The 27,585-nt window shown below is 34.9% G+C and overlaps 1 protein-coding gene across 3 annotated transcripts in view; it reads left to right on the top strand.

The window, feature by feature from the left end:
- Positions 1-1,619: 1,619 nt before the first annotated feature.
- The window catches only part of CHM (CHM Rab escort protein), a 244,222-nt gene continuing 218,256 nt past the window's right edge, over positions 1,620-27,585 (top strand). For all 3 annotated transcript variants that reach the window (XM_035711636.1, XM_035711637.1, XM_025431816.2), the window contains exons 1-2: positions 1,620-1,728; positions 27,154-27,220. In XM_035711636.1, the coding sequence (XP_035567529.1) occupies positions 1,680-1,728; positions 27,154-27,220 (116 nt within the window). In that variant the 5' untranslated portion in view covers positions 1,620-1,679. The remainder of the gene's footprint in view (positions 1,729-27,153; positions 27,221-27,585) is intronic.

Below are 27,585 nucleotides of genomic sequence, written 5' to 3'. Positions count from 1 at the left end.
AAAAGAAATTAATGAAACATGTACAATATTGCTAAAGATCATGGCAAAATGCAGCAAAACCAAACAAAACCCAACCCCAGTAAAATAAAATTTTAAAGAATTTTAATTGAACCTTAGCAAAATAACAACATGTATTGAGCATCTTCAAAATATATGACACATGATAGTCGTGGGCAGATGTAAAGATGAAGACTTAGTCTCTGTATTCATATTTAGGGGAGTCAGAACTAAGCTTAGTTCAACAAACACTTACTGGCATTCCTAAGTACGAGGCTTATATTAGATGCAGTGGGTAAAAAAGATACCTAAGGCCAGTTCCTGTAATAAAGAGACTCATAATTTAGGGCATTATATATCTGGGTGTATATTTTTGTATGTGTGGGGATGTGTGTACTATATAGGAACCACCATAAATGCAAATAATTTCAGTGCAGTATGGGAGGCTATGATAGGGTGTTAGCACTACATAGGGAAATTTAATCCAACATACGGAGGAGATAAAAGGAGGAGGTGGTAGAAGTTGAGCTGAATATTAAGGATATGTTAGCTAGAGAAAGGGAAAATCATTCCATGCTGAAGGAAAAACTGTGACTGAGAAACCACAAACAGTTCAGAGGACTGTTGGTGTAAGGGAAGGTCTACTACTAGCACTTTCTCTTTGAAACTCTTGTAAAATGACTACACAATGACCCCTAAAGCCCCCCTGTCAAACACAATTACTTTAATATAAAGGTCATTTTACCTTGATTACTTCTGCAGCAGTTTATCATAAGAATCTTGTATGGGGGCAGCTCCGTGGCTCAGCGGTATAGCGCCGCCTTTGGCCCAGGGCGTGATCCTGGAGACCTGGGATTGAGTCCCAAGTTCGGCTCCCTGCGTGGAGCCTGCTTCTCCCTCTGCCTCTGTCTCTGCCTCTCTATCTGTGTCTCTTATGAATAAAAAAAAAATCTTGTATGGACTCCTTGTATACGTATAAAAAACCAAACTCAGAACCATTTAAATGCTTATCAAGCAACTATTATGTTTCATATCTTTTTTTCCGTCCTGTAGAGAAAGGCTAATTTTGTAAAAATATACTGCCGGGTGGCTGCTTGGACTAACTAGAACAAATACAGATGCAATTTAGGTTTCATTGTGACAAAACTAAGGCAAGAGGTTTTTTGGTGGGTTTTCATTGGGGAGACACGGAGACTAAAAAGATACGGGATAGTTTGAAAGGGCTGGTGTGAAAAATTATGTTTCAAGGGGACAAAACGAAAGTACACACACACGGGGGAGTAAACAAGTTTCCAGGCCGCAATGAAAATTTCCTTTGTTCACAGAGCAATCCTCTTTCAATTTCAGTCCGGCCTTCATATAAACCAACAATTCTTGCTTCATGGGGGGGAAAAAAAACCCCAGGTTTTCCCATTCATCCTATCTAGCGGAGTAAAAATCTCCATCTCATTACTACCCCAAACCTCCAGGCTAAATGCGCTACTACACTCAGCCTAGAAAATAAATTGCGTCTTTAACATTCACGTAACATTTCAAGTAAAATGTAGCCGCCTACCTGGATCGGCCACCCACGAACTACAATATCCAGAATGCATTGTTTTTCCTTCCGTCTTTTACAAGGGCAATGCCTTACTAGATCTTATTTCCACAAGCAGTAGTCACATGACACGTTTCCTTTCAAGATGGCGGATAATCTCCCTTCGGAGTTTGATGTGATCGTAATAGGGACGGGTATGTGTGGCTCTGGTACTCCCCTAACGAAGTGTAGGAAATCTGTCTCCTTCCTACCTTCTCTGCCATGGCGAGGCTTGGGGAGAAATACTAGGGGTTGAGGAAGGGAGGGAGGATGGGAAGGAAGTGAGGTAGTGTTGAGTCAGCGCGGGACTTCGAAGCTCCAGGGAGGGGCTGGACCCACCGTATTTAGCGCCATTTGAGTAGGGGTCGATCTGGTCGATGCAGATGCTGAGGTTGGTTGCTGCGGGTGATTCTGTAATTTCGTTAGAGGGGGGTGGGTTTGTGGTGTCATGAGAATGGAAGGTCGGGATTTTACCAATGGAGACGCCTTTGGCGCGACATGATTCCCTCCTCGTTGATTTCAGGGTGATATTCCCCATTATTTTGTCTCGCCCTTTCTTAGGAAGTTTTCATGTATTTATGTAGTCCTGGGGTGTAGTGCAGCTCGGATACGACTTAGTCCTTAGTTTTTCGGGAAAGATGCCCAGTTATCGCCCGTGTGCTTATTAATATACTAGGACGAGGACACGGATTCTTTTCTATTGTGTTGAAAAGCCTAGGGAATTGTATTTTGTTGAGGTAGCCATTCCTGCTTTATGATGCTGAAAGACAGCATTTTGCTTTCTGTCACCCACCTATCTACTCACAACTAAATGAGCTGAGAAGAAGCTTCTGTGAATTCCATTACAGGTGTGTGACCTTATCTTCCCCTTGTTTTCCCATTTATTCTCCATGTTTTGGGCGGAGCCAGAAAAATACCCTGCAATTTCTAGTTGACAAATTCAACGTACAACAGGTGGAGAAGACATTTGGCAGCAGTTGGTATTTTGTTTTCTTAATATTGTAAAGGGTGGATTTTAGATGGGATGAAGTAGGTTGTTGAGTGGGGTTTTCTCCTGTTTGCATAATGTGGTAGGTCAGAGAAGCTCTGGTGAATGAGAACCTGTCCATTGTATTAATGAACACGTTTTCTTTCAAACAGTAGGGGCAGCCATGTTTCCAGGGCAGAAGTAAAAATGATAGCTACCTAGTTTTGAATGCTAATTATTTGCTAATTGATGTGCTAAGCATTTTACAAGCTGTATGTAATCCTCACAGCAGCCTGGTTAGAGTAGGTATTTGGTACACTTTACAGAAGAGAAAAGGGGAGCTTAGAATAGTTGCTGTGTGCTCAAGATCACACAGCTAGTAAGTTTCCAAAGGCCCATTCCATCTCAGAAGGAGAATCAGTGGTTCATACCTTCAGAGTTAACCCATATTAATAGAAATAACTGAGAAAAATTGTTTGGAGACCTTGCTTGGCCTTTAAATAGCTGTTTGAATTGCTAGGCACTTAATCTCTCTGAGCCTCAGTCTTGTTTTTAAATACAGGCAGGGTAAACTAGATAGCCTTTCAGGTATTGTCTAACCAAAAATCCTCTCATTCTAATTGCACCTGGATAATTGGTCTCAGGATAGTGAGGACATGTTTATTCTTATTCTGTCTGAAAACTGCATGGCTGCAGATAACTTGGCTGTAGCTGCTGTAAACAGATGTTGAATGAGAGCAGGAAAGAGTCAATAGAGTGATGATTCATTTGTTCTCTCTAGTCTATCCTAAAACCGAGAACAACATCCATTTTTGAATAGTTGTTATACCATACTTCAATTCTATATTATTGCCTTTCTTTTTTGTTACCTAGGAACTTGGGGTGTTTTAAAAATTTTTTGAGTCATTATAAGATTTTTTTCTTATCTGGGTTCAAATTTTAATTGATAAGAGTGTTAATTCCTATTATTAAATGCTGTTAATTCTTAAATACTTTGCTTTCTGGTTCAGTTCATAATATGGACTATATTCATCCTTTGAGTCTGTTATGGTAGAGGTAGGAAGATACTGTGAGTGATACAGAAAATTGCATTAGGTGGCATCTGGTGTGTTTAGAAAAAGACTCATTTTACACTTTCCAGTGAGAGTAATATTATTTCTCAAAGTATGGGAAGAACTTATTCGAAGTTAATCTTAAAAGTTACTTTTTTTCATCTCACTTAATGGTGAACATACTCAAGTTTATCAAGCACATTGCATAAATTTATGTTGTGAAGCATTGTATCTAGGTATATCAAAATGGAAAAATTGGATAAAAGTCATTTCCTAAATGGTTCCAATTATTGTTTAATTTGAATTATTGTTAATGTATTTGGAATACTTTTCTTCTGAAATAGTTTGCTGATAATAGCCTTAAAAATGTTTGCATTAGGGGCACCTGGGTGGCTCAGTCGGTTAAGCATCTAACTCTTGATCTCAGGGTCATGAGTTCAAGCCCCATGTTAGGCCCCACACTGGGTATGGAGACACATATATATATGTGTGTGTGTGTATATATATGTTTTCTTTTTTATGATTTTATTTATTCATTAAAGGCACAGAGAGAGGAGTAGAGACCTAGACAGAAGGAGAAAGGGAGAAGCAGGCTCCCCATGGGAAGCCTGATGTGGGACTCTATCCCAGGACCCTGGGATCACACGCTGAGCTGAAGGCAGATGCTGAACCACTGAGCCACCCAGACATCCCTGTTTTCATTACTAAATACTAGCTTGAGTTAATCTTAGGAAAAGCCAGCATTTCTTAGATTCAATTTTACTGACAAAAGTAGAATTAATCATGCATGTATCACAAACATGAAGAAATAGGCTATGAAATGTAATTTTTCTTTTAGATTTAGCTCTAGTTATATCAAGAGACAGTTGCTTCAAGTAAAAACATCTGTAGGTGATATTTAAATTCCTTTGTCCTTAATTAGTTTTTTTTTTTTTTTTTACTTTTTGTATCACAAGATTTTCCTTAAGATCATGTTTTGAAGAGATTATGGGAAGATAAAGTTTTGTATGTATTTTCTTAGTTACATCTGTTTCTTTCTGATTACAAAATACAGGAAATATTTGTCAAACACTCAAAGGCAGAGAAATAAAAGTATTTGAGCTGTGAAAAATATAGAAGAAAATGGAATAAGGAAGGCGAGCCATCTAGAGTCTTAAAGGAGAGGACAAAGCTAGATATAAGTGATGTTTTAGAAAGTGGCTTTCAGTTTGGAGTACACTGTCATCATTTTCAAGACATTTTGACATTTAAAAAGATACTGGAATGATAATTTTGTGGGTTGTAGAGAAGTATCATTGGTTTCAGGTTAAAAATAGTCCCAGTAACATAACACCTCACTGGAGGTGATATCTGGCAACCTGTGTAATCTGCAATCTGTATCAGAGCCAATAATTCAACAGAAGAGCGGGCAAGATGAAAGTTTGGAGAGCTGTGATAATATTGGCATGCTTCTTACAATGTAGAATCCTTCAGGCCCTCACTTAGAGCATATTCTTATTTTAGAAGTAATTCCAGTGTGCTCAGGGCATATTAGAAACATCCTATGTAGAAGATATAGAGAGCGTTATCAGCTTCTGCAAAAGCTGTGTTTGGGGGATGTCGTTAGACATAAGTGATAGTTCATATCCTAATGGGAAAGGGAAGAGACAAACACCTAAATTGCAAGCCTACGTTAAGTGGTAAAATAGCCTGGGACCAGTTTATATAGTAACACTCAGGTTTCAGAGTATTCAACCCACATTTACTGAGAACCTAGTCCCTGCCTTTGTAAAGTTTACTGTATTGCCTATTTTCAGAGACTATTTGGGGTTCCTCATAGTCACATCCTCAGAACTGTTCTTAAGCCAACCTGGGCTTTTCATTGCATCCTTCTTGCTCTCTGAAGACCACGTAGGGATTCAGTCTGCATCCCTTTCCTTTCTGAAGTACACCACACAATTATATTTTGGGAGTTCTTTCCTAGAGATGGGCTGTGGAGTGGGGCTAGCTTAAACTTTTTCCTGCAGATTAGATAAACAGATCCTTTTTAAGAGTTTTATTGCTAAAGATTATGGGGAAGGAGATGAGATAACCAAAATAACAAACATGGGAGGGATTACAAAGAGAATTGCTCCTAGCTTGTAACTATCTTGCTAGATAGTGCTTGACATAGTACAATAGTAGATGTGGCAGCATGGTGTAATGGGAATCATTTGACCTTTCTACTGGATGACTTTGGGCAAATTGCATCACCTCTTGTGACACCAGTTTGTTCATCTGTAAAGTGGGAGATTTTAATTAGGTGACCTATCTACCAGTTCTAAAGTTTACCATTGTGTTTGTGTAAGTATGACCCTGGGTCCTTGAAAAGGCTAAATTCTGTATAGTCCTTTTAAGGAGTCAGGTCAGTGTTTAATATACTTAAGAAATGTGTGTATCAAAATGGCTCATTAAAGGTTTTCTTGCAAGCAGCTGCTTTTATCAGGAAGGTCATGTAGGTAGTACGCTTTCATTCTTTGATGTTGGTTGAGAATCATAGTATCAGCCTTGGCTGGCAGCTCATTGACTATAAAGCTTATGATGTTGGTAGTATAGCTTCACTTCTCTAAATATTGGGGAATAGTAGTGCTGCAGGAGGTTTTGTGAAAAGGTATTTACCAAATACCCCTTTGTACCAGACTCTGTGCCAAGTGATTTCCCACATATGTATCTTATTTACTCTTCTCCTGTTTATATATCAACATGACAGGATGTCCATATTAACTCTGTCTGTATTTCCAAACATACATGCACCTATGGTCCAGAGCTGAGTTGTGATTTTTTTTGTGTGTGTGGTAATTGTAAGATGCCACCTATTCGTGGGTCATGAAATCAATTCCAGCACTAAAAAAAGAGGTAGAGTAGAATGTATCAGAATATATTGCATGTAGTAAGGATGAATGTAGTTTTGTAAAACAAATATTTCATATGTATATAATATAGATCACTGTGTAAAATACATATATATGCATATACATATTTTTGGGTGTTGCCAGGGGCAAAAAGTCTTAAAGTCTAGAGAATAATAGAATAACAATGAATAGTCATAAAAATGTTATTTCAAAAGTCCTTTATTTCACAAATGCCATACCATCCATATATTTTATTTACTTTGACATGTATGTATCTCATTTGAGCAGTATAGCGATAATGTAGTGATTGATGATGTGGTTCTGACATGAGACAGATTGGGTTTGAATCAGCTGTGTCTCTTGTGCCACCTTACACATGTCCCTTAATGACTAAGTTTCAATTTTCTCATCTCTACATGAGAATAAACCTCACAGAGCTGTGTTGAGAATTCAATGAAATAATTCCTGTAAAATGCTTAGTAAGTGCTCAGAAAATGTAATTGATTTAAATGGCCCATAATGCCATTCCCAGGTGCTTTTATCATCACTGTTACCACCTGAATGCTTCCTGGGAAGGGCTTTCCATGGAAAGCAACAGAAAGATTCAGGTATCTGAATCATTTTTCTCCTCTTCCCATTGGCTTGTTGGCAGGAAAGACCTTTGTTTATTATCACTATTTCTAACAGATTTCTTATCTTGTGGGTTTACAGGTTTTCTATCTTTTTTCTTTTATTCTCTTCCATTCATCAGATTGAATTATTTGTCATATTGTTTTGTTTAAAGGTTTTGAACAGATTTATCCTATTTGGGGCATAGTACGAAACTCTTTGTCAGCTTAAGAGTGCTGAAGAACTAAAGAAAGCCTACAGATTTTCGTGTTCCAAAAAATGCTTTGCAATTCTTCAGGTATTTATTGATGGAAAAGTATGTCTTTTCTGCTCTCAGTACCTAGGAAAGTAAAGGGAGCTACCTAACTCTGGAGAAGACTCTGGGAGAGGCTTACCCATCCTTGTAAATCATAAGTTTGAACCAATCCCTCAGAGAGAGCGACATCTGTTACCAGAGTTCCCTCTGCAGCATCATTTTCATCTCCCATGCGTCATGTCATTTTCTTATTTTCTGTAGTGTTCTCGTGATGTTTTGGATAACTCAAGCCACGGCAATTAAAATCAAGTATGGCTGCTCACCATCACATTCTCATGTTTAACATAAAATCGCAATGCACAGAAATAATTATAATTCCATATTATTGACCTGTTACTCATGCTAAATCACCTGCTGTTCAGTTTTAATGCAGAGTTTTTAAAATTGAAATGCTACGTTGTACCTGATATGTATATAAATTTTTTTTAAGATTTTATTTATTTATTCATGAGAGACACAGAGAGAGGCAGAGACACAGGCAGAGGGAGAAGCAGGCTCCATGCAGGGAGCCTGACGTGGGACTAGATCCCGGGTCTCCAGGATCACGCCCTGGGCTGATGGCAGCGCTAAACCACTGAGCCACCGGGGCTGCCCTATAAATGGTTTTAAATATAAAATAAACTGAAAGTCACCATCAGTTTATATTAACATATGTATTAAAAAACATATCTATATGCTAGCGAGATTGGGAACATTTTGGGGAACATTTTTGTTGTAGCCAACAAAATAGGGATACTTTCAAAGTTCGATTTATTGTCTTCTTTGCTAATAATTATTATAGGACAGTGTAAAAAAGATGATAATTTATCACAGTGATTTTTCTAAAGCATGATTATAAGAGCCATCATGTTATCATATTGAGGCTATTTAAAAAATAGTTTGCAAATAAGAGACAAGGGGCAAACAACATAACAAAAGCCGAGAGAGAGCGGGAGGGAATGAGACTGACCAGGTACATCTTGGCCACTGTGCTTAGTTTAAGTATTTCATCTCTATTGGATTTTACGAAGAGTTTAAGTAACACTACTTGACTGATTTGGTTTATATCACATTTAGCATAGTATTAACATCTACTTTTTTTCTGAGTAGTATTCTAACATCCTTTTTGTCCAGCGTAGTGTTCACATTGAGTTACAATGGCTATTCGATAATGAAGTTTTAATCATTTTATATTGCTTTGAAATGTTTGGATCATATAACTGTCATTCACATTAGTACATTTGTAAAACTACTTTTCTATATATGAGTTTAAAATAATTATTATAGAAAAATTTACACAAGCTAAAGTATAAAGAGGTAAGGTTTTACATACAGATAAAAGGCATATTAGGGGGACGCCTGGGTGGCACATGTATCCACTCCGGATCAAGTCCCACATCGGGCTCCCTGCATGCATAGAGCCTGCTTCTCCCTCTGCCTGTGTCTCTGCCTCTCTCTCTCTGTGTCTCTCATGAATAAATAAACAAAATCTTAAAAAAAAGGCATATTAGGAAGATGCTGAGTTATGAGTTCTTTTTCAAATAATTTTTATTTGAGTATAGTTGATGCAGTTACATTAGTTTCAGATGTACAACTTAGTGACTTGACAAGTTTATACATTATGTTCACCACAAGTGGTTACCTTTTGTCCCATTACATTGCTATTAGGATATCATTGACTGTATTCATTAATGCTCTGCCTTTCATTCCCATGACATACTGACTTGTGAGTTCTAATCCTTATTTTTCTATGAACTGTGTTACTTTGGTATGAGCTATCTAAGCCAAACAGATGACAGAGATTTATTTTAAGTACCTACATTACACTGGTAAACAAATATATGAGAAATATTTGCTATATGTGAGTACTATTCTTAGCTCTTGAAATGCAAAATCTCATCTGATTCTCACAGTAACCCTGTTTGTGGTAGATACAGTTATCTCCATTTTACAAATATATAACCTAAGGCAAGTTAAGTTTGACCTAGGTCAACTTAAGTTGTTCTAGCTAAGACCAGAGTTGTTCTAGCTAAAACTGAGTTATTAGAATGAGCTTGTGGGATTCTTCCAAGTGAAAAAAATGCCTTTATACTATCAATATTATATTAATGTGCCCTAGCTTTGTAGTTGGCAGTTGCTTTATTTTTGGAAATCACCATTGTTGACATTAAAATCCTGTTGCCAACAAATTCTTACAGTGTAAACTCATCATTTACAGCATCAAGATATTTGTGTTAGCTTGCAAACCTTTTTTTTTTCCTAGATAAAGGAAATTTATTTATTTATTTTTTTAATTTATTTTTCATTGGTGTTCAATTTACTAACATACAGAATAACCCCCAGTGCCTGTCACCCATTCACTCCCACCCCCCGCCCTCCTCCCCTTCTACCACCCCTAGTTCGTTTCCCAGAGTTAGCAGTCTTTACGTTCTGTCTCCCTTTCGGATATTTCCCACACATTTCTTCTCCCTTCCCTTATATTCCCTTTCACTATTATTTATATTCCCCAAATGAATGAGAACATATAATGTTTGTCCTTCTCCGACTGACTTACTTCACTCAGCATAGTACCCTCCAGTTCCATCCACGTTGAAGCAAATGGTGGGTATTTGTCATTTCTAATAGCTGAGTAATATTCCATTGTATACATAAACCACATCTTCTTTATCCATTCATCTTTCGTTGGACACCGAGGCTCCTTCCACAGTTTGGCTTGCAAACCTTTTGATGAAGGTAAACTGCATGACCTGGTTGTGTTTAGCCCTTAAAACAAAAACAAAAACAAAAATAAAAATAAATCACAGCCACTAAAGTAATGATAAGAAATGGGATCAGAGAATACAGTCATATTTCATGTGATAATCTGTTTTCCCTAGGAATTATTCATTGATTTCAAGATACATAGTTTCCCACTGAAATAAAACCATTGTTAAAAGTTACATATAGGCTGCTTGTACAGGTGCTGGAGTTTGCCATTTTGTCTTTTTTTTTTTTTTTTTTTAATTTTCTTCACTTGCAAATTTTCAGGATTATTGACTCATTGTCTTGTTTATGAAGCTTGTCTTATTTTGGTTGACTCTTTTGGTTCCTAGGATTTTCAGTATTTGTCAGCACTTAACAATGGATGCATCTTAATTGACAGAAGGAATATGGTAATATCTTTTTCCTTGGAGGGCTGTATTATTAACATAATAATAACACTTTTATGTATATACTTCCAGAAGTTTTCTCAATTTTTAAAAAATATTTTATTTATTTATTCATGAGAGACACAGAGAGAGAGAGAGGCAGAGACACAGGCAGAGGGAGAAGCAGGCTCCATGGAAGGAGCCCGACATGGGCCTTGATCCCTGGACTCCAGGATCATGCTCTGGGCCAAAGGCAGGCGCTAAACTGCTGAGGCACCCAGAGATCTCCAGTTTTCTCACTTTGTGTGTATAAATATATGTCTACTTTTCTGTGTTTATAAAAATGTATCATGGATACTGTTTTAAAACCTATTTTTCACCTCACAGTATGTCATGAACATCATTCTGTGTCAATTATTCTTCCTAGTGTCCTTTTTTAAAAGTTTTTATTTGGAGATAATTGTAGACTTATTTTTTTTTAAAGATTTTATTTATTTATTCATGAGAGACACAGAGAAAGAGGGAGAGAGGCAGAGACACAGGCAGAGGGAGAAGCAAGCTCCATGCAGGGAGCCTGATGTGGGACTTGATCCTGGGACTCCAGGACCACATCCTGGGCCAAACGTAGGGCTGGGCTAAACCTGGGCTAAACCGCTGAGCCACCCAGGGATCCCCTAATTGTAGACTTATTACACACAGTTGTAGAAAATAATATGGGAAGATCCTGTATACACTTCACCCAGTTTCCCCAATGGCAAGTTACTTATCTTGGAAGGGAAAGCTTTCTATATATTATCTCTAAAGGCAGTTAACAAAAGTAACACAAGTATATGTAAAACTGGTGAAATCTGAATGAAGTCACTGGGTAAGGTCAATTTCCTGGTTATGCCAGAGTAATCTAAGATGTTAATATTTACTCTTAGTTTTTCAATATTTTATTTTTTACATTTAAATTTTAATTCACTTGATAGGGGCAACTGGGTGGCTCAGGTCATGATCCCAAGGTTCTGGGATCAACCCCACATCAGGCTCTCTCTCAAATAAATGAATAAAATCTTTAAGAACTTTTTTTAATTCACTTGAAATTTACTTTGTTGTAATGTATGAGGGCTTTTATCCATCTAAATCACCAGCCAGTTATTCTAACACCATTGATCTAATAATCTGTTCTTCATTGAGTTGAATTTAATTTTTCTTTACCATATGATCAAGTTTTGGACTTTCTGACAAAAATTTGTGTGTCTCTTTCAGTGTAGTTTCTTTCAAAGTGGGAACTATAAAGTAGGAATAGATCAGGTCATCTGATCTAGGGAGAAATAATAAATATTCCTGTTCGAAATCTCAAAAAACAAACGGTAATATTTGAGTATATAAAAATTGTAGCATCTGCTCTGAAAAATAGAAAACCAAAAGAAAAAGAAAAACAGTATTTGCAACTCATAACAGGACTAATTACAGAAAATGAGTACCTTCAAATTTATGTGAAAAAGAGCAAGGGTCTTTAGACAAATGGGCAGAGAATGTAAAAAGAAGATAGAAATAGTTAACAAATTGCTGGGAAAATATTTTTTCTTAATAAGTTGAATGCAATATAACCTAGTAATTAAAAACATTAAAAGAGTAATAACTGATTTGTTGATCAAGTTGTATCCAATTAATATATAAAAACATTAAAAGAGTAATAACTGATTTGATGAAGTTGTATCCAATTAATATATTTTAAATTGAGACAGTGTTTGGGCAGAGTAATTTGATTTTGTACTAAGAATTGTAAATATGTTTATTCTCTTGGACTCTGTAACTTCAGATCTCAAAATTTATTTTGAGAAAATCATTTAGTAGAGTTAAAAGTTATAAGAGTGACATCTATTTTAAAGCTGCTTATAGTTAAATTTGAAAATAATATTATATATTAAAACACTCTGAAAGGTCACAGGATGCTAATTAACTGGTACAGTGTGGCCTGTGATCTGGTCCACAGCTTTCATTTTCATTATAAAATAACATACTTGCAAATGAAATTTGTGTGTGTATATTTATTTCAGTGAATAATAATAAAGTGAATGGTGTGTATATATGACCCAGTTAAAGAAAAAGAGTATTACCAGAACTTTAGAACTTCCCTTTGTGCATCACTATCATCTGTTTTCCTTTCTTATAGATGTAACCATTATGGTAAGTTGTATTGTTTGTATTTTTTAAAGTGTTTTAATTATGTGTGTATGCATCTCTAAGAAATATATATTTTTTTACCTGTTTTACCCTTGTCTAACTTTTGGAATTCTATAGTATGTATTCTTTTTGTGACTTGCTTTTGTTGTAGTGTTATGCTTGTGAGACTGATCTATACAGATGTAAACCTCCCCTCTCCACACACTCACATGTATACACACACACACACACACACACACAATTGTGTTACATACTAGGTTTGCATATCTTCAGCTTCAGTAGGTTATGCCTATTTACCAAAGTAATTGTATTTATTTGCCCTTTGCTTTACAGCTTTTGAAGTCTTTACCCCCACCCCAGGAAATTTGTAATGTCATAAGTATATTCATGACTAGATAAAGTCATCGGTACATTCCATTCTGCAACTTTTTCAGTCAATAAGCCTCACTTTTCTATCCATTCCAGGTCATTTTAATCTCCAGTTTACAGATCATATTTAACTTTCTACAAACACCTACCCCAAAATACTCTTTATAGCTGATATGTACACACTTGTATCCAATTCAGTATTATGCACTACTGGTTGTTAATGTCCTGTAAGTCTGTTTTATCCTAGCTTAGGTTTTTTTTTTTTTTTTTTCAAATGATGACTGAAATATTGAGAAGACTGGACCAGTGATCCTACAGATTGTTCTACCTCTTGGATTTGGCTGCTTTCTTCCTTGTGGTATCAGTTACTTTATTACTCTGACCTATCTTTTTCATGTAAACTAAGAGTTCTATCTAAAAGCTTGATGGATTCAAGGTTAAAATTTTTGTCTAGAATTTATCTTTAGTGATTGGATGCCATGTTGGATTATGCCAGAACATACATCATATCTGGTTGATAGACCATGAGTGTTGCTAAGATTAACCCTGGATTAGAACGATGACAATCTGTTGCTTCCGTTGTATGGATATAGAATAATCTGTGTGTTGTAATTTGGCAGTGTATACTCACTTTGATACCAACTATTCACATAATAGTTCTAACATCAGTAGGTACTTCTTGTATAATAAGTATTTTCATTGGGACTTGCAAAATTTTTTTTCTTTGATTCTTCTTTGATTGCTTCTACACTTAGTAGCTGACACTGTGTGCCAATTTATTAATTCACAAAAAGGAACATACCTTTCTAGCATTATTCGTGTCTACTAGTTAAAGTACTCATTTCTGAGAATCGAGTAATTCGGGAAATGGAATTACATTGTAAGATTGCTTGATGGGGATGGATAAGGAGATTTAGATGTCATGAAAGAATATAGTACTTAAGAGCACAGACTTGAGCCAGAGTTCCAATATTAACTCACTATTTACTCAGTATATGACTTTGGAAAAATTACTTAACCCCTCTGTGTTTCAGTTTCTACCTTATGGATACATGTGGACAAAGACTGGAAAGTCAGAGCAAAATGAAAATTGTTAGGTGTCAGTTTAAGTATGATTAAAATATTTTCTTTAGCATTGTACCATATTTACAGTGTAAGAGAAAATGAAAAGTAGTTTTTATGTTGCATTTTAGGCATTTTTATTACTGTTATTTTTTAAATCAAAAATATATTAAGGGTTTTTAAAAACTTCTTTTAGAGGGAGAGAGTGTGAGGTGTTAGGGTGGGGTGAAGGAGGGAGGGAGGGAAGAAGAGGGAGAGGAGGAAGAGGGAGGGGGAAGAGAGAGTGAGAGTGAGAGAGAGAAATCTCCAGCAAAGTTTTCTTAATTTAAATCCAATATAGTTAACATATAGGGTTATATTAGTTTCAGGTGTACAATATAGTGATTCAGCAATTCCATTTTATCACCCAGTGCTCAAAACTACAAGTGCACTCTTTAATCTCCATCACATGTTTAACCCATTCCCCACCTCCCTCTCCTCTGGAAAACATCCATTTGTTCTCTATAGTTAAAGTGTCTGTTTCTTGGTTTGTCTTTTATTTTCTCTTTGCTCATTTTTTCTTAAATTCCACAAATGAGTGAAATCATGGTTTCCCTTTCTCAATATCCTTGCCAATACCTGTTGTTCCTTGTCTTGTTGATTTTAGCCATTTTGACTGGTATGAGGTTAATACCACATTGTACTTTTTGTACTTTTGATTTGCATTTCCCTGATAATAAGTGATGGTGAGCATCTTTTCATGTATCTGTTGGCCATCCTGTGTCTTTGTAGAAATGTCTGTTTATGTCTTCTGCCCATTTTCTAATTAGATTATCTGGTTCTTTTGGGTGTTGAGTTTTATAAGTTCTTTATGTATTTTGGATACTCTTACTGGATGTGTCATTTGCAAATATCTTCTCCCATTCCATAGGTTGCCTTTTAGTTTTGTTGTTTCCTTCACTGTACAGAAGCTTTTTATTTTGATGTACTATCAGTAGTTTATTTTTGCCTTGATTCCCCTTGCCACAGGACCTATAGAAAAAAACTTGCTACAGCTAATGTCAAAGAAGTTATTGCCTGTGGTCTCCTAGGATTTTTATGGTTTCAGGTCTCATTTAGGTTTTTCATCCATCTTGAATTTACTTGTGTGTATGTATCGTGACAAAAGTGGTCCAGTTTCATTCTTTTCCATGTTGCTGTCCAGTTTAACCAACACCATTTGTTGAAGAGATGGTCTTTTACCTTTGGGTATTCTTTCCTGCTTTGTCAAAGATTAGTTGACCACATATAAAGGTGTAGGTTCATTTCTGTGTTTTCTGTTGTGTTCCATTGATCCATGTGTCTATTTTTGTGCCAGTACCATGCTGTTTGACTACTATAGCTTTGTAATAGAACTTGAAGTCCAGAATTGTGATGCCTCCAGTGTTGTTTTTCTTTTTTAAGGTTGCTTTGGCTATTTGGGGTTTTGTTTAGTTCGATACAAATTTTAGGATTGTTCTAGCTCTGAAAAATGTTGGTGCTTTTTTTTTAAGATTTTATTTATTTATTTGAGAGAGAGAGAGAGAGTGAGAGACAGCACAGGCAGGGGCAAGGGGCAGAGAGGGGGAGAAACAGACTCCCTGATGAGCAGGGAGCCCATGCAGGGCTTGATCCCAGGGCATTGGGATCATGACCTGAACCAAAGGCAGAAGCTCAACCTGCTGAGCCACCCAGGTGCCCCGCTGGTGGTATTTTGATAGAAATTGCATTAAATGTGAAGATTGCTTTGGATAGTATAGATGTTTAATAGTATTTGTTCTTCCAGTCCATGCACATGGAATGTTTTCTTTGTGTCGTCTTGAATTTCTTTCATCAGTGTCTTACAGTTTTCAGAGTATAGGTCTTTAACCTTTTGGGTTATTTCTAAAGATATCTTTTTGATTTTTGATGCAATTGTAAATGGAATTATTTTCTTAATTTCTCTTCATTATATGTATAGGTATGTATAGAACACATATGTTCTATACATATGTATAGAATACATATGTGTATGTATAGAAGTGTAGCAGATTTCTATACATTGAATTTATATTCTGACTTTACTGAATTTATTTATCAGCTCTAGCAGATTTTTGGTGGAGTCCTGAGGGTCTTATATATACAGTATCATATCATCTGCAAATAGAGTTTTACTTCTTTCTTACCCATTTGGATACCTTTTTATTTCTTTTTGTTGTCTGAGTGGTGTTGCTAGGACTTCCAGTTCTGTGTTGAATGCAAGTGGTCAGAGTGGATATCCTTGTTTTTTTCCTGACTAAGGGAAAAGCTTTCAGTTTTTCTCCAATAAGGCTGATGTTAGCTGTGAGTTTTTCATATATGACCTTTACTATGTTGAGATAGGTTACCTCTAGACCTACTTTGTTGAGGGTTTTTTATCAGGACTGAATGTTGTACTTTGTCAAATGCTTTTTCTGCATCTGTTGACATAATATGGTTTTTATTTCTCTTATTGATGTGATGTATCATGTTTATTTGCAGATATTGAACCACACTGGCACCCCAGGAATAAATTTCACTTGATCTTTGATTAATAATTTTTTAATCTACTGTTGGATTTGGTTTAGTAATATGTTGAAGATTTTTGCATATATGTTTATCAGAGAGATTGGCCTGTATTTTTCTTTTTAAAACATCACTCCATAATTTGTGTCTTTATTTGGTTTTGGTATCAGGGTAACGTTGGCCTTGTAGAATGAATTTGGAAGTTTTCCTTCCTTTTCTATATTTTGGAATAGTTTAAAAAGAATAGATACTAACTCTTCTTTACATGTTTAGTAGGACTTGCTTGTGAAGCCATCTGGTCCTGGACTTTGGATTAGGAGTTTTTTGATTACTGACTCAGTTTCTTTCCTGGTTATTGGTTTGTTCAAATTTTCTATTTCTTCCTGTTTCAGTATTGGTAGTTTATATATTTCTAGAAGTTTTATCTATTTCTTCCACAACGTCTAATTTGTTGACATAGTTTTTCATAATTTTTCTTATAACTGTTTGTATTTCTGTGATATTGTTATTCTCATTTGTGATTTTATTTGAATCCTTTCTCTTTTTTTCTTAATAAATCTGGCTAGAGGTTTATCAATTTTATTGATTTTCTTTTTCAAAGAACCATCTCTTGGTTTCATTGATCTGTTCCATTTTTTTTAGTTTATCATTTATTTCTACTCTAATCTTTATTATTTCTCTACTCCTGCTGGTTTAGGTTTTGTTTGTTCATTTTCTAGCTGTTTTAGGTGTAAGGCTAAGTTGTTCATAGGAGATTTCTCCAGCTTCTCTGGGTAGGCCTTTACTGCTATAAACTTTCCTCTTAGAACCACTTTTATTGCATCCTAAAAGTTTTGGACAGTTGTGTTTTAATATTCATTCATTTCCATGTACTTAATTTCTTTTTTAATTTCCTGGTTGACCCATTCATTTGTTTAATAGCATGTTGATTATCCTCATGTATTTGTGGTCTTCCCAGATTTTTTTCCTGTAGTTTTCTTCCAGTTTCATAGAATGGCCAGGAAAGATGCATGGTATGACTTTGATCTTGAATTTTGTTGAGGCTTGTTTTATGGGCTAATGTGTGATCTATTCTGGAGAATGTTCCATGTGCACTTGAAATGAATGTGAATTCTGTTTTAAGATGACTATTCTAAATATATCTGTTAAGTCCATCTGGTCCAGAGGGAAATGGCATCTGCCAGTTCCTTTGTTTCTGGAGGGTTCCCTCTGTGAATACTGCCTCTACAGGACATGCCCTGAAATGAACAAATAACCTCCTGACTTGTGTGCCCCAGGTGCTCTTCAAATTGTTCTTTCCATGCTGTTGTCCTTGTGCCCTTTGCCCTGCCTTCTCTCCAGGAGCAGCCCTGATGTAATTCTTAATACAATAAAATTGTAATTTTCATTAGATAAAAGTTTATCCTTCAACTGTTTTAATAAATACAATATAATTATTTTTCAGTAATTAATAAACTGGATAAAATAATAAACAGGATAAAATAATTTTTAATGTTTTCTAAATGATGTATTGTCAATTTTCTCTTAAATATGTGATGACACTACATTTAAAAGTTAAAGTGTTTCTATTTTATGGACTATTGTATGGTTTGAAAGAAGAAATTCAGAAGTCCTCTCAAATGTAGTTTATAAGGCTCATGGTTTGTTTTTAATCTACTTTTTTAGGAAGTGAGTTTCATGATAAGATTTTAAATAAGTTTGCTTCATGATTCCAAGATTGCTCATTCTTGGAATGAGTACATAGTCTCATCTGTTTTAGACTCAGCTTTATAGGTAACACAGTAAATTTCACTTTTCTTCTGTGGCACAGAAATAACATATGTGCTGAACAAAGAAACTTATTTTTTCATCACAGGTTAAATATTATTATTATGCTTGAAGGGAACTCACCTGGGATATTCTTTGCTATGAAAAGATCATTTTATTTTATTTTTAAAAATTTTATTTATTTATTCATGAGAGACACACAGAGAGAGAGGCAGAGACACAAAGCAGAGGGAGAAGCAGGCTCCATGCAGGGAGACTGACGTGGGACTTGATCCCAGGTCTCCAGGATCACACCCTGGGCTGAAGGCGACACTAAACCGCTGAGCCACCCGGGCTGCCCTGAAAAGATCATTTTAGTCATTGAAATTGGTAAAACAAAAATATCAGTGTTAACAGTAAAAATTAATTGTAGTGAAATCTGCTTATTTTACTTCCTGGTATGGAATAAGTTTTCAGCAAATATTTGTATTATTTAGTAAAACTTTCATTAAGACAATTTGAGTTTATACATTTTTCTCCATGTAGGTAAAAACAGAATACTAAATCTCTCCTTTCTAAGAGATTATTTATTTGGTAGTCCCCAGCTTTCATTAGCTGTCCAAAGTTGGTATTAAATTTTATTTTCAAAACTATTTATTATGGAGACTTTCAAACATAAAAAGGAGACTAAAATAAGCCCCATGTACTAATCTCCCAGTTTCAATAATTGTCAATTTATGGGTCATCTTTTTTCTCTGTACCCTCTGTCTTCTCATTTCACTGTCCAACCCTAAATTATTTTTAAGTAAATTCAAGATACCATGTTCTATGTGTGAATATTTCAATATCTTAAAGTTAAGGCCTCTTTTTAAAACATAACTCCACGCCTTTATGCCTTGTCTGCATCTTCAGTTTTTCCTAAGGTATTTATCCATTGTGTTTCTTTACTCTAGGGCTCCTTCTAGTTTAATTTTTATTTCTGAAATTATTTTTTTCTTTAATTTCCTCTTGAGTCATTTTTCACTGTTTTCAAATGTTACTATTCTCTTAATCACACTTCTGAGTTTTTCTAATTTTATGTTAATCTTTCAGTGCTTCTATCATTTTCTTATATTTCCTTCTTTTATTTATTTTTTTAGCTTCTATTACCATAGTTAGGTTATAGTTTTTATCTAATTTGTGAGCATGTCTTTCTGGCATGCATTTATTTCATTGTCTCTTGGGATATTATTTCACTCCTTATTTTGTATTTAACTGTACATTAAATAGGATTTAACCAAGATGTTTTTGTGTCACTCACTTTTATGTGAAAATTTTCTTCTTTTTTTTTTTTAATGTGAATTTTTTCTATGTGCTTTTAATGAGGAGTGTGGATCAGGATAGTTTTTCTAGTATCACTGTTCTAGATCTTTCTTTTTTGTTTTCACAAAGTAATAAAAAAATGTAGCCTGAAATCTGTTGGCTGCGTTACACTCTCCCAGTTTTGTATGGAGCTTCTCTTTCCATTGCCCCTATTTTTCCTGTTCTGACTTTGGATTAGATTCCTAAGTTATGCCTCAGTTCAGGGATTTATCTAGAGGGATTTATCATTGGTTTCCTAAGTTTATAGGGCCCAACTCTACCTCTCACCCTGCTCCTCCCACCACTCTAGCACATCTAGAGATTTCTTCGCACTCATCCATAGGTTGGGGCCTACAAAATTCCTCCCAATTTCAGCTACTGTTCTCAAATGACCTGCTAAGTTTCCCAGTGAATGCCTAATAACAATTTTGGGGTTCTTTGGCTTTCAGGCCTGTCACAAATTTTTGTCTTGCCTTTATTTTCTTAGTGGACACTTTCTGATAACAAGTGGATCTTACAGCTATTGATGATTTGTAATGATCCACTTGTATTTTGGAGTTCATCATCATCATCATTTTGTCACCTAGTTTTATTATAGACGTTGCCCCTAGATGTTTGGTTTTGGTATTTTGGTTACACAGTGTTTATGGGAATCTTGGTGGTGGTGGTGGGGGGGATTCAACAACTTTGCTGCTAATGTCATCTTCCCAGAACTGTTTTTATTTTTTTAAGTTCAGGAAGAGAGGCCAAATTATTGATCCACCATTAACATTCACCTTTGAGAACTTGTCACAAACCTTATGGGTCATTTATTTCAAGCCCTTCATTTTATCTATAAGGAAATCTACAAGGAAGCCAAATTGCAAAGAGGTTAAGTGACTTTCCAGTTATTTAGTATAAATCTGAAAACAATCCAGTTTTTTGGATGCTTATTAGTTCAGCAACCTGAATATTAGAACAGTGTTATTGTTATTTAACACTCAAAGCTCAGACTATATTGAATTTTAAAATGTTAACATAAATTTTGTAAGTTAATATGGGTAATATACATTTGTAAAGTTCTAAAAATTACATAGATATTAACTTTTTTCCCATGAGGAAGAAATTCATAGATACTCTATTATTAGTACACTTATTAATATGTTCAGTATTTTTATAAGTCATAGTGAATTAAAATAATTGTCAATTTAAGAACTGTTTTTATCAGTACTTCTTAATAGTTCCTTGGGCTACTTCACTGGCACTTATTTCTCTTTTTCAGGTAACTACTAAAAAGTAAATATAGAAACTTTTAATTAGAATTTAATAGTAATGAACAAAACTACTTGAACCTGGGTTGAAATTCAATTTTTGTCTAATTTTGTGATGTCATTTATTTGAATGGCTGCTTCATGAGTTAAGCATGTGGTTTTACTTTTGCATTGCTCAGTTTAGTACTTCTGTGCCTAATTTTGTTTGTGCTTTTTTACAATGGTGCAGAAGGTCTATACAAAGGGTTAAGTAGTATAGAATGTGGCTCTCTAAAAGCTTGTCATGCTCACAAATTTTTCCTTGCCGGTACAGTAGTTCTATATTTTTTCCTAAAAAAAAAAAAAGTTATTCCTTATAAAAAATATAGTAAATTTTCTAGTTATATGTAATTTTTCTCCATTCTGGTCTTCACTAGTTATAAATAACACATAAAATAACTTTCAAGGTAGAAAGCAGAGTTCCCTTTTGAAATGTTCTATAAAATAAAGAGTGATTTATGGTTTCATATGATTTGGGCTGAAAGCACTTTGGCTTTGCCATGTCATCAAAGTTCTGTCAGGGGAATCTATTATTTATTGTTCAATATGCTGGGAGTGGTGTAAGTATTTTATGTTAAGTATAGCATCAGGAGAAATCAATTCCAGACACTAATACAGTTTTAAGAATAGATCATAGAGAACTAACCTAAATAGTATAGTTGTAAATGATGAAGTTCAACATTAAAGATTTGGATTAGAAGGGGATTTTGAAAAATGAATGAATAATGGTTTCATTCCTATAAAATATTGTTTTTTTTTTTAAAGATTTTTATTTATTCTTGAGAGACACAGAGACATAGGCTGAGGGAGAAGCAGGCTCCCTGCAAAGAGTCTGATATGGGACTCGATTCCGGATCCTGGGATCATGCCCTGGGACAAAGGCAGACGCTCAACCACTGAGCCACCCCCAGGTGTCCCCCTATAAAATATTTTCTATAAGATTCTTGAAAATACTAATTTCATATCTTTTTGGTCCTGATTTTAGCCTAGCTCCTTCATTTGAGAATGAAACATCTGTCTTATCTGGACAGGTTTTGGAAAATTGTAGAAATCTGGGACTAGGGATCCCTGGGTGGCGCAGCGATTTGGCGCCTGCCTTTGGCCCAGGGCGTGATCCTGGAGACCCGGGATCGAATTCCACGTCGGGCTCCCAGTGCATGGAGCCTGCTTCTCCCTCTGCCTGTGTCTCTGCCTCTCACTCTCTCTCTCTGTGTGACTATCATAAATAAAAAAAAAAAGAAATCTGGGACTATACGTGCTTGTATGTATGATTATGTAACATTCCATAAGCTTCTAATGTATTTTTTCTAGCTGTCAACTTTATACAGAATCTCAAATGAACAGGACATGAAGTAACAAATCTTAATTTCCCCCATTAAAAACTAATGAAATGCTGATTTAATACCTAGTATTTACTTGTTTGATAAAAATGACTTGCCAGGAAAAGTTGCTGGTCTTGAATCAGAGTTAAATATTTTTCCTACAATCTTTTGGCAGGGTTATTCGATACGGCCTCACAAATGAATTTAATAATCATATTTAATAATGTGGAACGTTTAAATGATCCTGTTTGAACTTCTTTAGTGAACATAGAGAAAAAAACCTGTAATGTACATATAGAAGAGGCTACTGGACTTCTTTTTAAAAAGCTTTTAAGCTTTTAGATCTTTGAAGATAACTTAAGTAAATAGTAGTAAACTAGTGTGTTTTTCCTTTTCCTCCTCTTCGAATAACTAATCTTATTGGAGGAGTTGGAAGAGAAGGGAACAGAACGGGTATTTGTTGAATGTCAGTGATATGCTAGGAGGCACTGTGTGTTTTATATTATTTTGTACCTGTTCCTCCCCTACATTCCTATGAGATATATTATTATTCCCATATTGTAGTTGAAAACATCATGCTTGTATATTTGTATTCATATATATTTACAGTGTGTTTCCAGTGTAATGCTTTGTGATTTGATCCTGATTTAGGTTTTCTGTTTCTGACTTACATCTGATTTTTCCTTGTGGGAAGGGACTATATAATTCATTGCAAACTTATGCACGTTTTGTATAAAGACCTCATAGGACATTGTGTGAATTTGAGTAATGATTCAGAAGCAGTTCAACTTTTTATGGTGCCAAGTATTAAAAAAAGGTCTCATTTTTAAGTCAGTCAAGGGTTTAAATGCTATTAAAATCGAGCTTATAAATATGAATTTAAATAAGCAGTTATCTTATTTTGTTAAATTATCGATAAGACCAAGAAGTTTAAATATGTTAACTTCTGCTAAACAGTAATTAAGGAAAAAAACCCTGAAACTTAAAACTCCAATTTTATACAAGTTCATCCTTCATGCTGTTACTAGAGTTATTTTTTTCTGAAATACTGATTTCACCATGCTGTTCTGGTTAAAATCCTTTCAGGATTCCCTGTTGCTTACAGGTTCCAAGTTCAGATCCCACAGTCTGGCTCCAAATAAATACCCTTTTTTTGAACATCACCTTTTGGTTCTCCCTTCACCCTTTGCCAGGAATACTCTCTTCCACTTTCCTTTTTTCTTTCACCTTTTCCTTCTACAGTTGCCTTATTACAGATCCTGAAAGATGCAGCTAGTGTTATCTGCTCTTTTGAGCTTTCAGTGACTGCTCCACAGAGGGAATGCATCTTTCCATTGTGTTCCTATAATAGTTTTAATTATTATTTTAATCCCTTTAAATTCTTGTTCTTTAGACTCTGAGCTCTTTTGGGCTAGGAATTGTCTTAATCTTATCTTTTTTTTTCTCACCATCTGTCAGTCTGCTTCATCCCTCTTTATCTTCCCTTTCCCTATTTTTTCTTTCTTTTTTCAACAAATATTTATAGAGAATCTACTAAATGCTTCCTTTGTTCAGGGAACTAACTCTGTTTATTGAATGGATGAGAAGAAATACGAGATCTGGGAAGACATTACTATTATTAGTCTGTTTTAACCTTTTTCAGCATGAAGATAATAGGCTCTTGCCATCTAATGTAGGAACAGCCTATCAATTTCACAAACTAGTGAGGAATGTTTGGATAGAAGTATTAAGGGAAAACACAAATAATAGTTATTTTAGTGTTGTGTATTTGGACTCCAATCATATTCAGCATTGCAATCTGTCCTTGGCTTTGCTCTGTCAGCCAGAGACATGACCTTTGACTGTTGTTTGCAGCCATGGAAAAAAACACATGCATATTTATTTGCCTATCCAGAATAACAGCTAATAGAGCCAAATAGGGGAGTAATTTTGTTATTGCTTGCCATTGGAGTTGGCATCTGGTAAAAGTAGGTGTATGTAGTAGTAGTATTTAGATGAAAATGTATTGTTTCTAAAATTGTTTCTAAAATTCTTTACTGAACAATAATAGATAGTTTTTATAGAGCAAGTACCCTCTAACAACTTAATGGTCCTATGAGGTAAATGTAGTATTACCATTGTAAATGTAATAGTAAATGTAGTAGTATTCCCATTGATGGACAAAGAAACAAAAGCTCATTGATGGACAAAGAAACAAAAGCTCAGAGATAGCAAGTGACTTGCCTGAGGTTACATAGCTAGTTAAGCAGCAAAATTAAGATTCAAGCTTAGGTCTTTCTGATTGAGACCATGCCCATTTCCTTATGCCGCTGTCCTTCCCTTGAATCCTCATTCTCAGAATCATCTCCTAGATGGAGTGAATTTACCATGGTAATTGGAATTTGAGATATCAAATTACTGAATTATTTGATCTTTAGCAAGTTATTTAATCTTTCTCACACCATTTTCTCACATGAATAATGTCTGCCTCCCATGATTATAATGAGGACTAAATGCGGTAATGTATGTGAAAAGATATTGTGAACCATAAAGCCCTATGCTAATGTTTGGTGGTATATTATTAATGCTGTAATTATTACATGCTTTAACGTATTAATTTTACTTCCCAAATATTTCTTTCCAATTGTCCTTTTAAACTTAGATGTTTGGCAGCTTTTAAAGTACCATAGTGACTGTGTTTCATTAATAAGAAAAGTTATTTCTTTAGGTGTAAAAAAATTCAGATAATCTTAAGGTAAAAGACATTAGAACAATAGAGTTTTAACTGTTTGAAGAACTAAGTATGCTTAACTATTTAAAACTTTCTCCTAGTTCCTTCTACACCACAAATTCTTACTGTGTTTTCTCTTTTAATTATTATCTAAATAAAGGTTGAAAGTTTATGATGGCTTATTTCCAGTAATTGATATTAATGGCTGTCTTCAGTACATTTGGTCAGAACTTTATTTTTCAACCAAACACTGTACGCCCACTGGAGAACTCTAGTTCTTTTGTGAATGCAGCTGGAGCTTGTGTTTTAATGAGGTTTTTAACTAGATTGTGTCAATTACTTTCATACACATATTGCTTTTTACATAAGGAAGATAACTGTTCCCTTTTCTTGAAATCCTTGAGTAGTTTAAACCCTTGACAAAAAAAAGGTGCTGTTTCTTTTCTACTACATAAAAATTGAAGAGATTCAGAGTGCTTCATTGTAGTGAGTCAGTGATGGGCTACAGAATTGCACTAAACTTCAAAATGTGCTTTGTCTGACTGATATAAATGATTCTTAATAGCTTCTACTGAAATGGTAGATCTTACAATAAAAAGTTATGGAACAGTCTTGAATGTACAATATAGGGTACCAACTATGGTGAACATCTGAAATGTTTTTGTTATGAAATCATTCTTTGGTGATTTATGATTTTTTTTGTTAGTACTTGTAGTAGTAATATATATTTTCCCTTTATGATAACCAACTTTGTGGTATGGCTCAGTTTGGTTCCAAAACATTAATGTTTTTCTCCAAACTGTTATATTAACCAGAAAGTGAGATAATGTATCTTGTAAATGGCCTCTTTTTAAAAAATAGTATTTTCTTTATCATTCATGCATTCATTTAGACAACAGTTAAATTATTTTCAGTTGTACAACATAGTGATTCAGCTTCTCTATCCATTATGCCATGCTTATCACAAGTTAAAGCTATCATCTGTCATCATACAGTGCTATTAAAATATCATTTATAATATTCCTTATAACTGGAAGCCTGTATCTTCCATTCCCTTTCACACATTTTGCCCATGCCTCCACACACCTCCTCTCCCTTCAGGCAACCGTCCATTTGTTCTCTGTATTTATAGGGTCTGATTCTGCTTTTTGTTTGTTTATTCATTTGTTTCTTAGATTCTGTGTATAAGTGAAATCATGTGGTATTTCTCTTTATCTCACTGATTTCACTTAGCATAATGCCCTCTAGGCTCATCCATGTTATTGCAAATTGTGTGATCTCATCCTTTTTTATGGCTGTGTAATATTCCATAGAATTACTGACTTTATTTTCTCCTAGGAGTTTTATGGTTTCAGGTCTCAATGAATGGCCTCTTTTTAAACTAGCTAACCTATTGCTTAAAATGAAAAATGTGTGCTATTCCTCCTCATAAACACTGTGTGGCTTTGGAGTTAGATTTGGTTTCATATTTCAACAATAGAAAAAAAGATGTTAAAGAATTGGACAATAAGTTAACATATTTGCATGTCAGTATGTCTTTTCTATGCCAATGAGGCTTCTCTCTCAGTGCAGTTTAGAAAATGAGATGAGCTAATGTATGAACATAGCTCCTAAATAACAGTGCTAAATGAATAATATTTTAATAGTTGCTCATTTATGGAAATATGCATATAAAAATTTAAGTGCTTGATTTTTTTTCTTAAAGATTTTATTTATTTATTTGAGGGAGAGAACATAAGCAGGGAGAGTGACAGAGGGAGGGGGAGAAGCAAGCTCTCCACCCATCAGGGAACCTGACATGGAACTCCATCTGAGGACCCTGGGACCATGATCTGAGCCAAAGGCAGATGTCCAACCAACTGAACCACCCAGATGCCCCTAAGTGCTTGATTTAAAAAATATATCTCTTCCACATAATAAAAATTTTAGTATAAGTTGTATTCTTTTAACAAATATCCAATGGTATAATAGTATAAACGTTATAATTTTGAATACGAGGATAAGCCTCTTTTGTTAAACTTTTTTATACAGTGATGTCATGCATTGAACTATTTGTGTAATGTTCATATATTTTCATATATATGTATTTTTTCTACATTCTAAGTGATATAGGCGTGTGTTTTTATAGGTTTGCCTGAGTCCATCATTGCAGCTGCATGTTCAAGAAGTGGCCAGAGGGTTCTGCATGTTGATTCGTAAGTTTATCAGTGGTAGCATTTAATAGTTTGTAAATATCTGTATACAAAATTGCAATTTCAATACACACAAGTCTATATATGTCATGTATAAACTAAGAAAAATGAATTTTCACTGAAAGTATGTGAAATATATAAAATACAAGTTTTACATTTATACTCTGTGAAATAGTGATTTTTTTTTAAGAATTAACTAAATATAGCATAATTTTTTCCTCATCAGTGACTTTGTTTTTTAAGTGATAATTATCCAAGAAACTTGGAAACTTCACACTTGCTTTCTTACATAAGTGCGAGGGTGTACACAATCTGTATGTGTTACTGTATTTTGGGCTTCATATTTTTCTTTGTTATTCAAGTATATT

This window comes from Canis lupus, chromosome X, assembly GCF_003254725.2.
Source record: "Canis lupus dingo isolate Sandy chromosome X, ASM325472v2, whole genome shotgun sequence".
Classification (NCBI taxonomy): domain Eukaryota; kingdom Metazoa; phylum Chordata; class Mammalia; order Carnivora; family Canidae; genus Canis; species Canis lupus.
The sequence above is the reverse complement of the archived record's forward strand: the minus strand, read 5'-3'. Positions and strand labels throughout refer to the sequence as shown.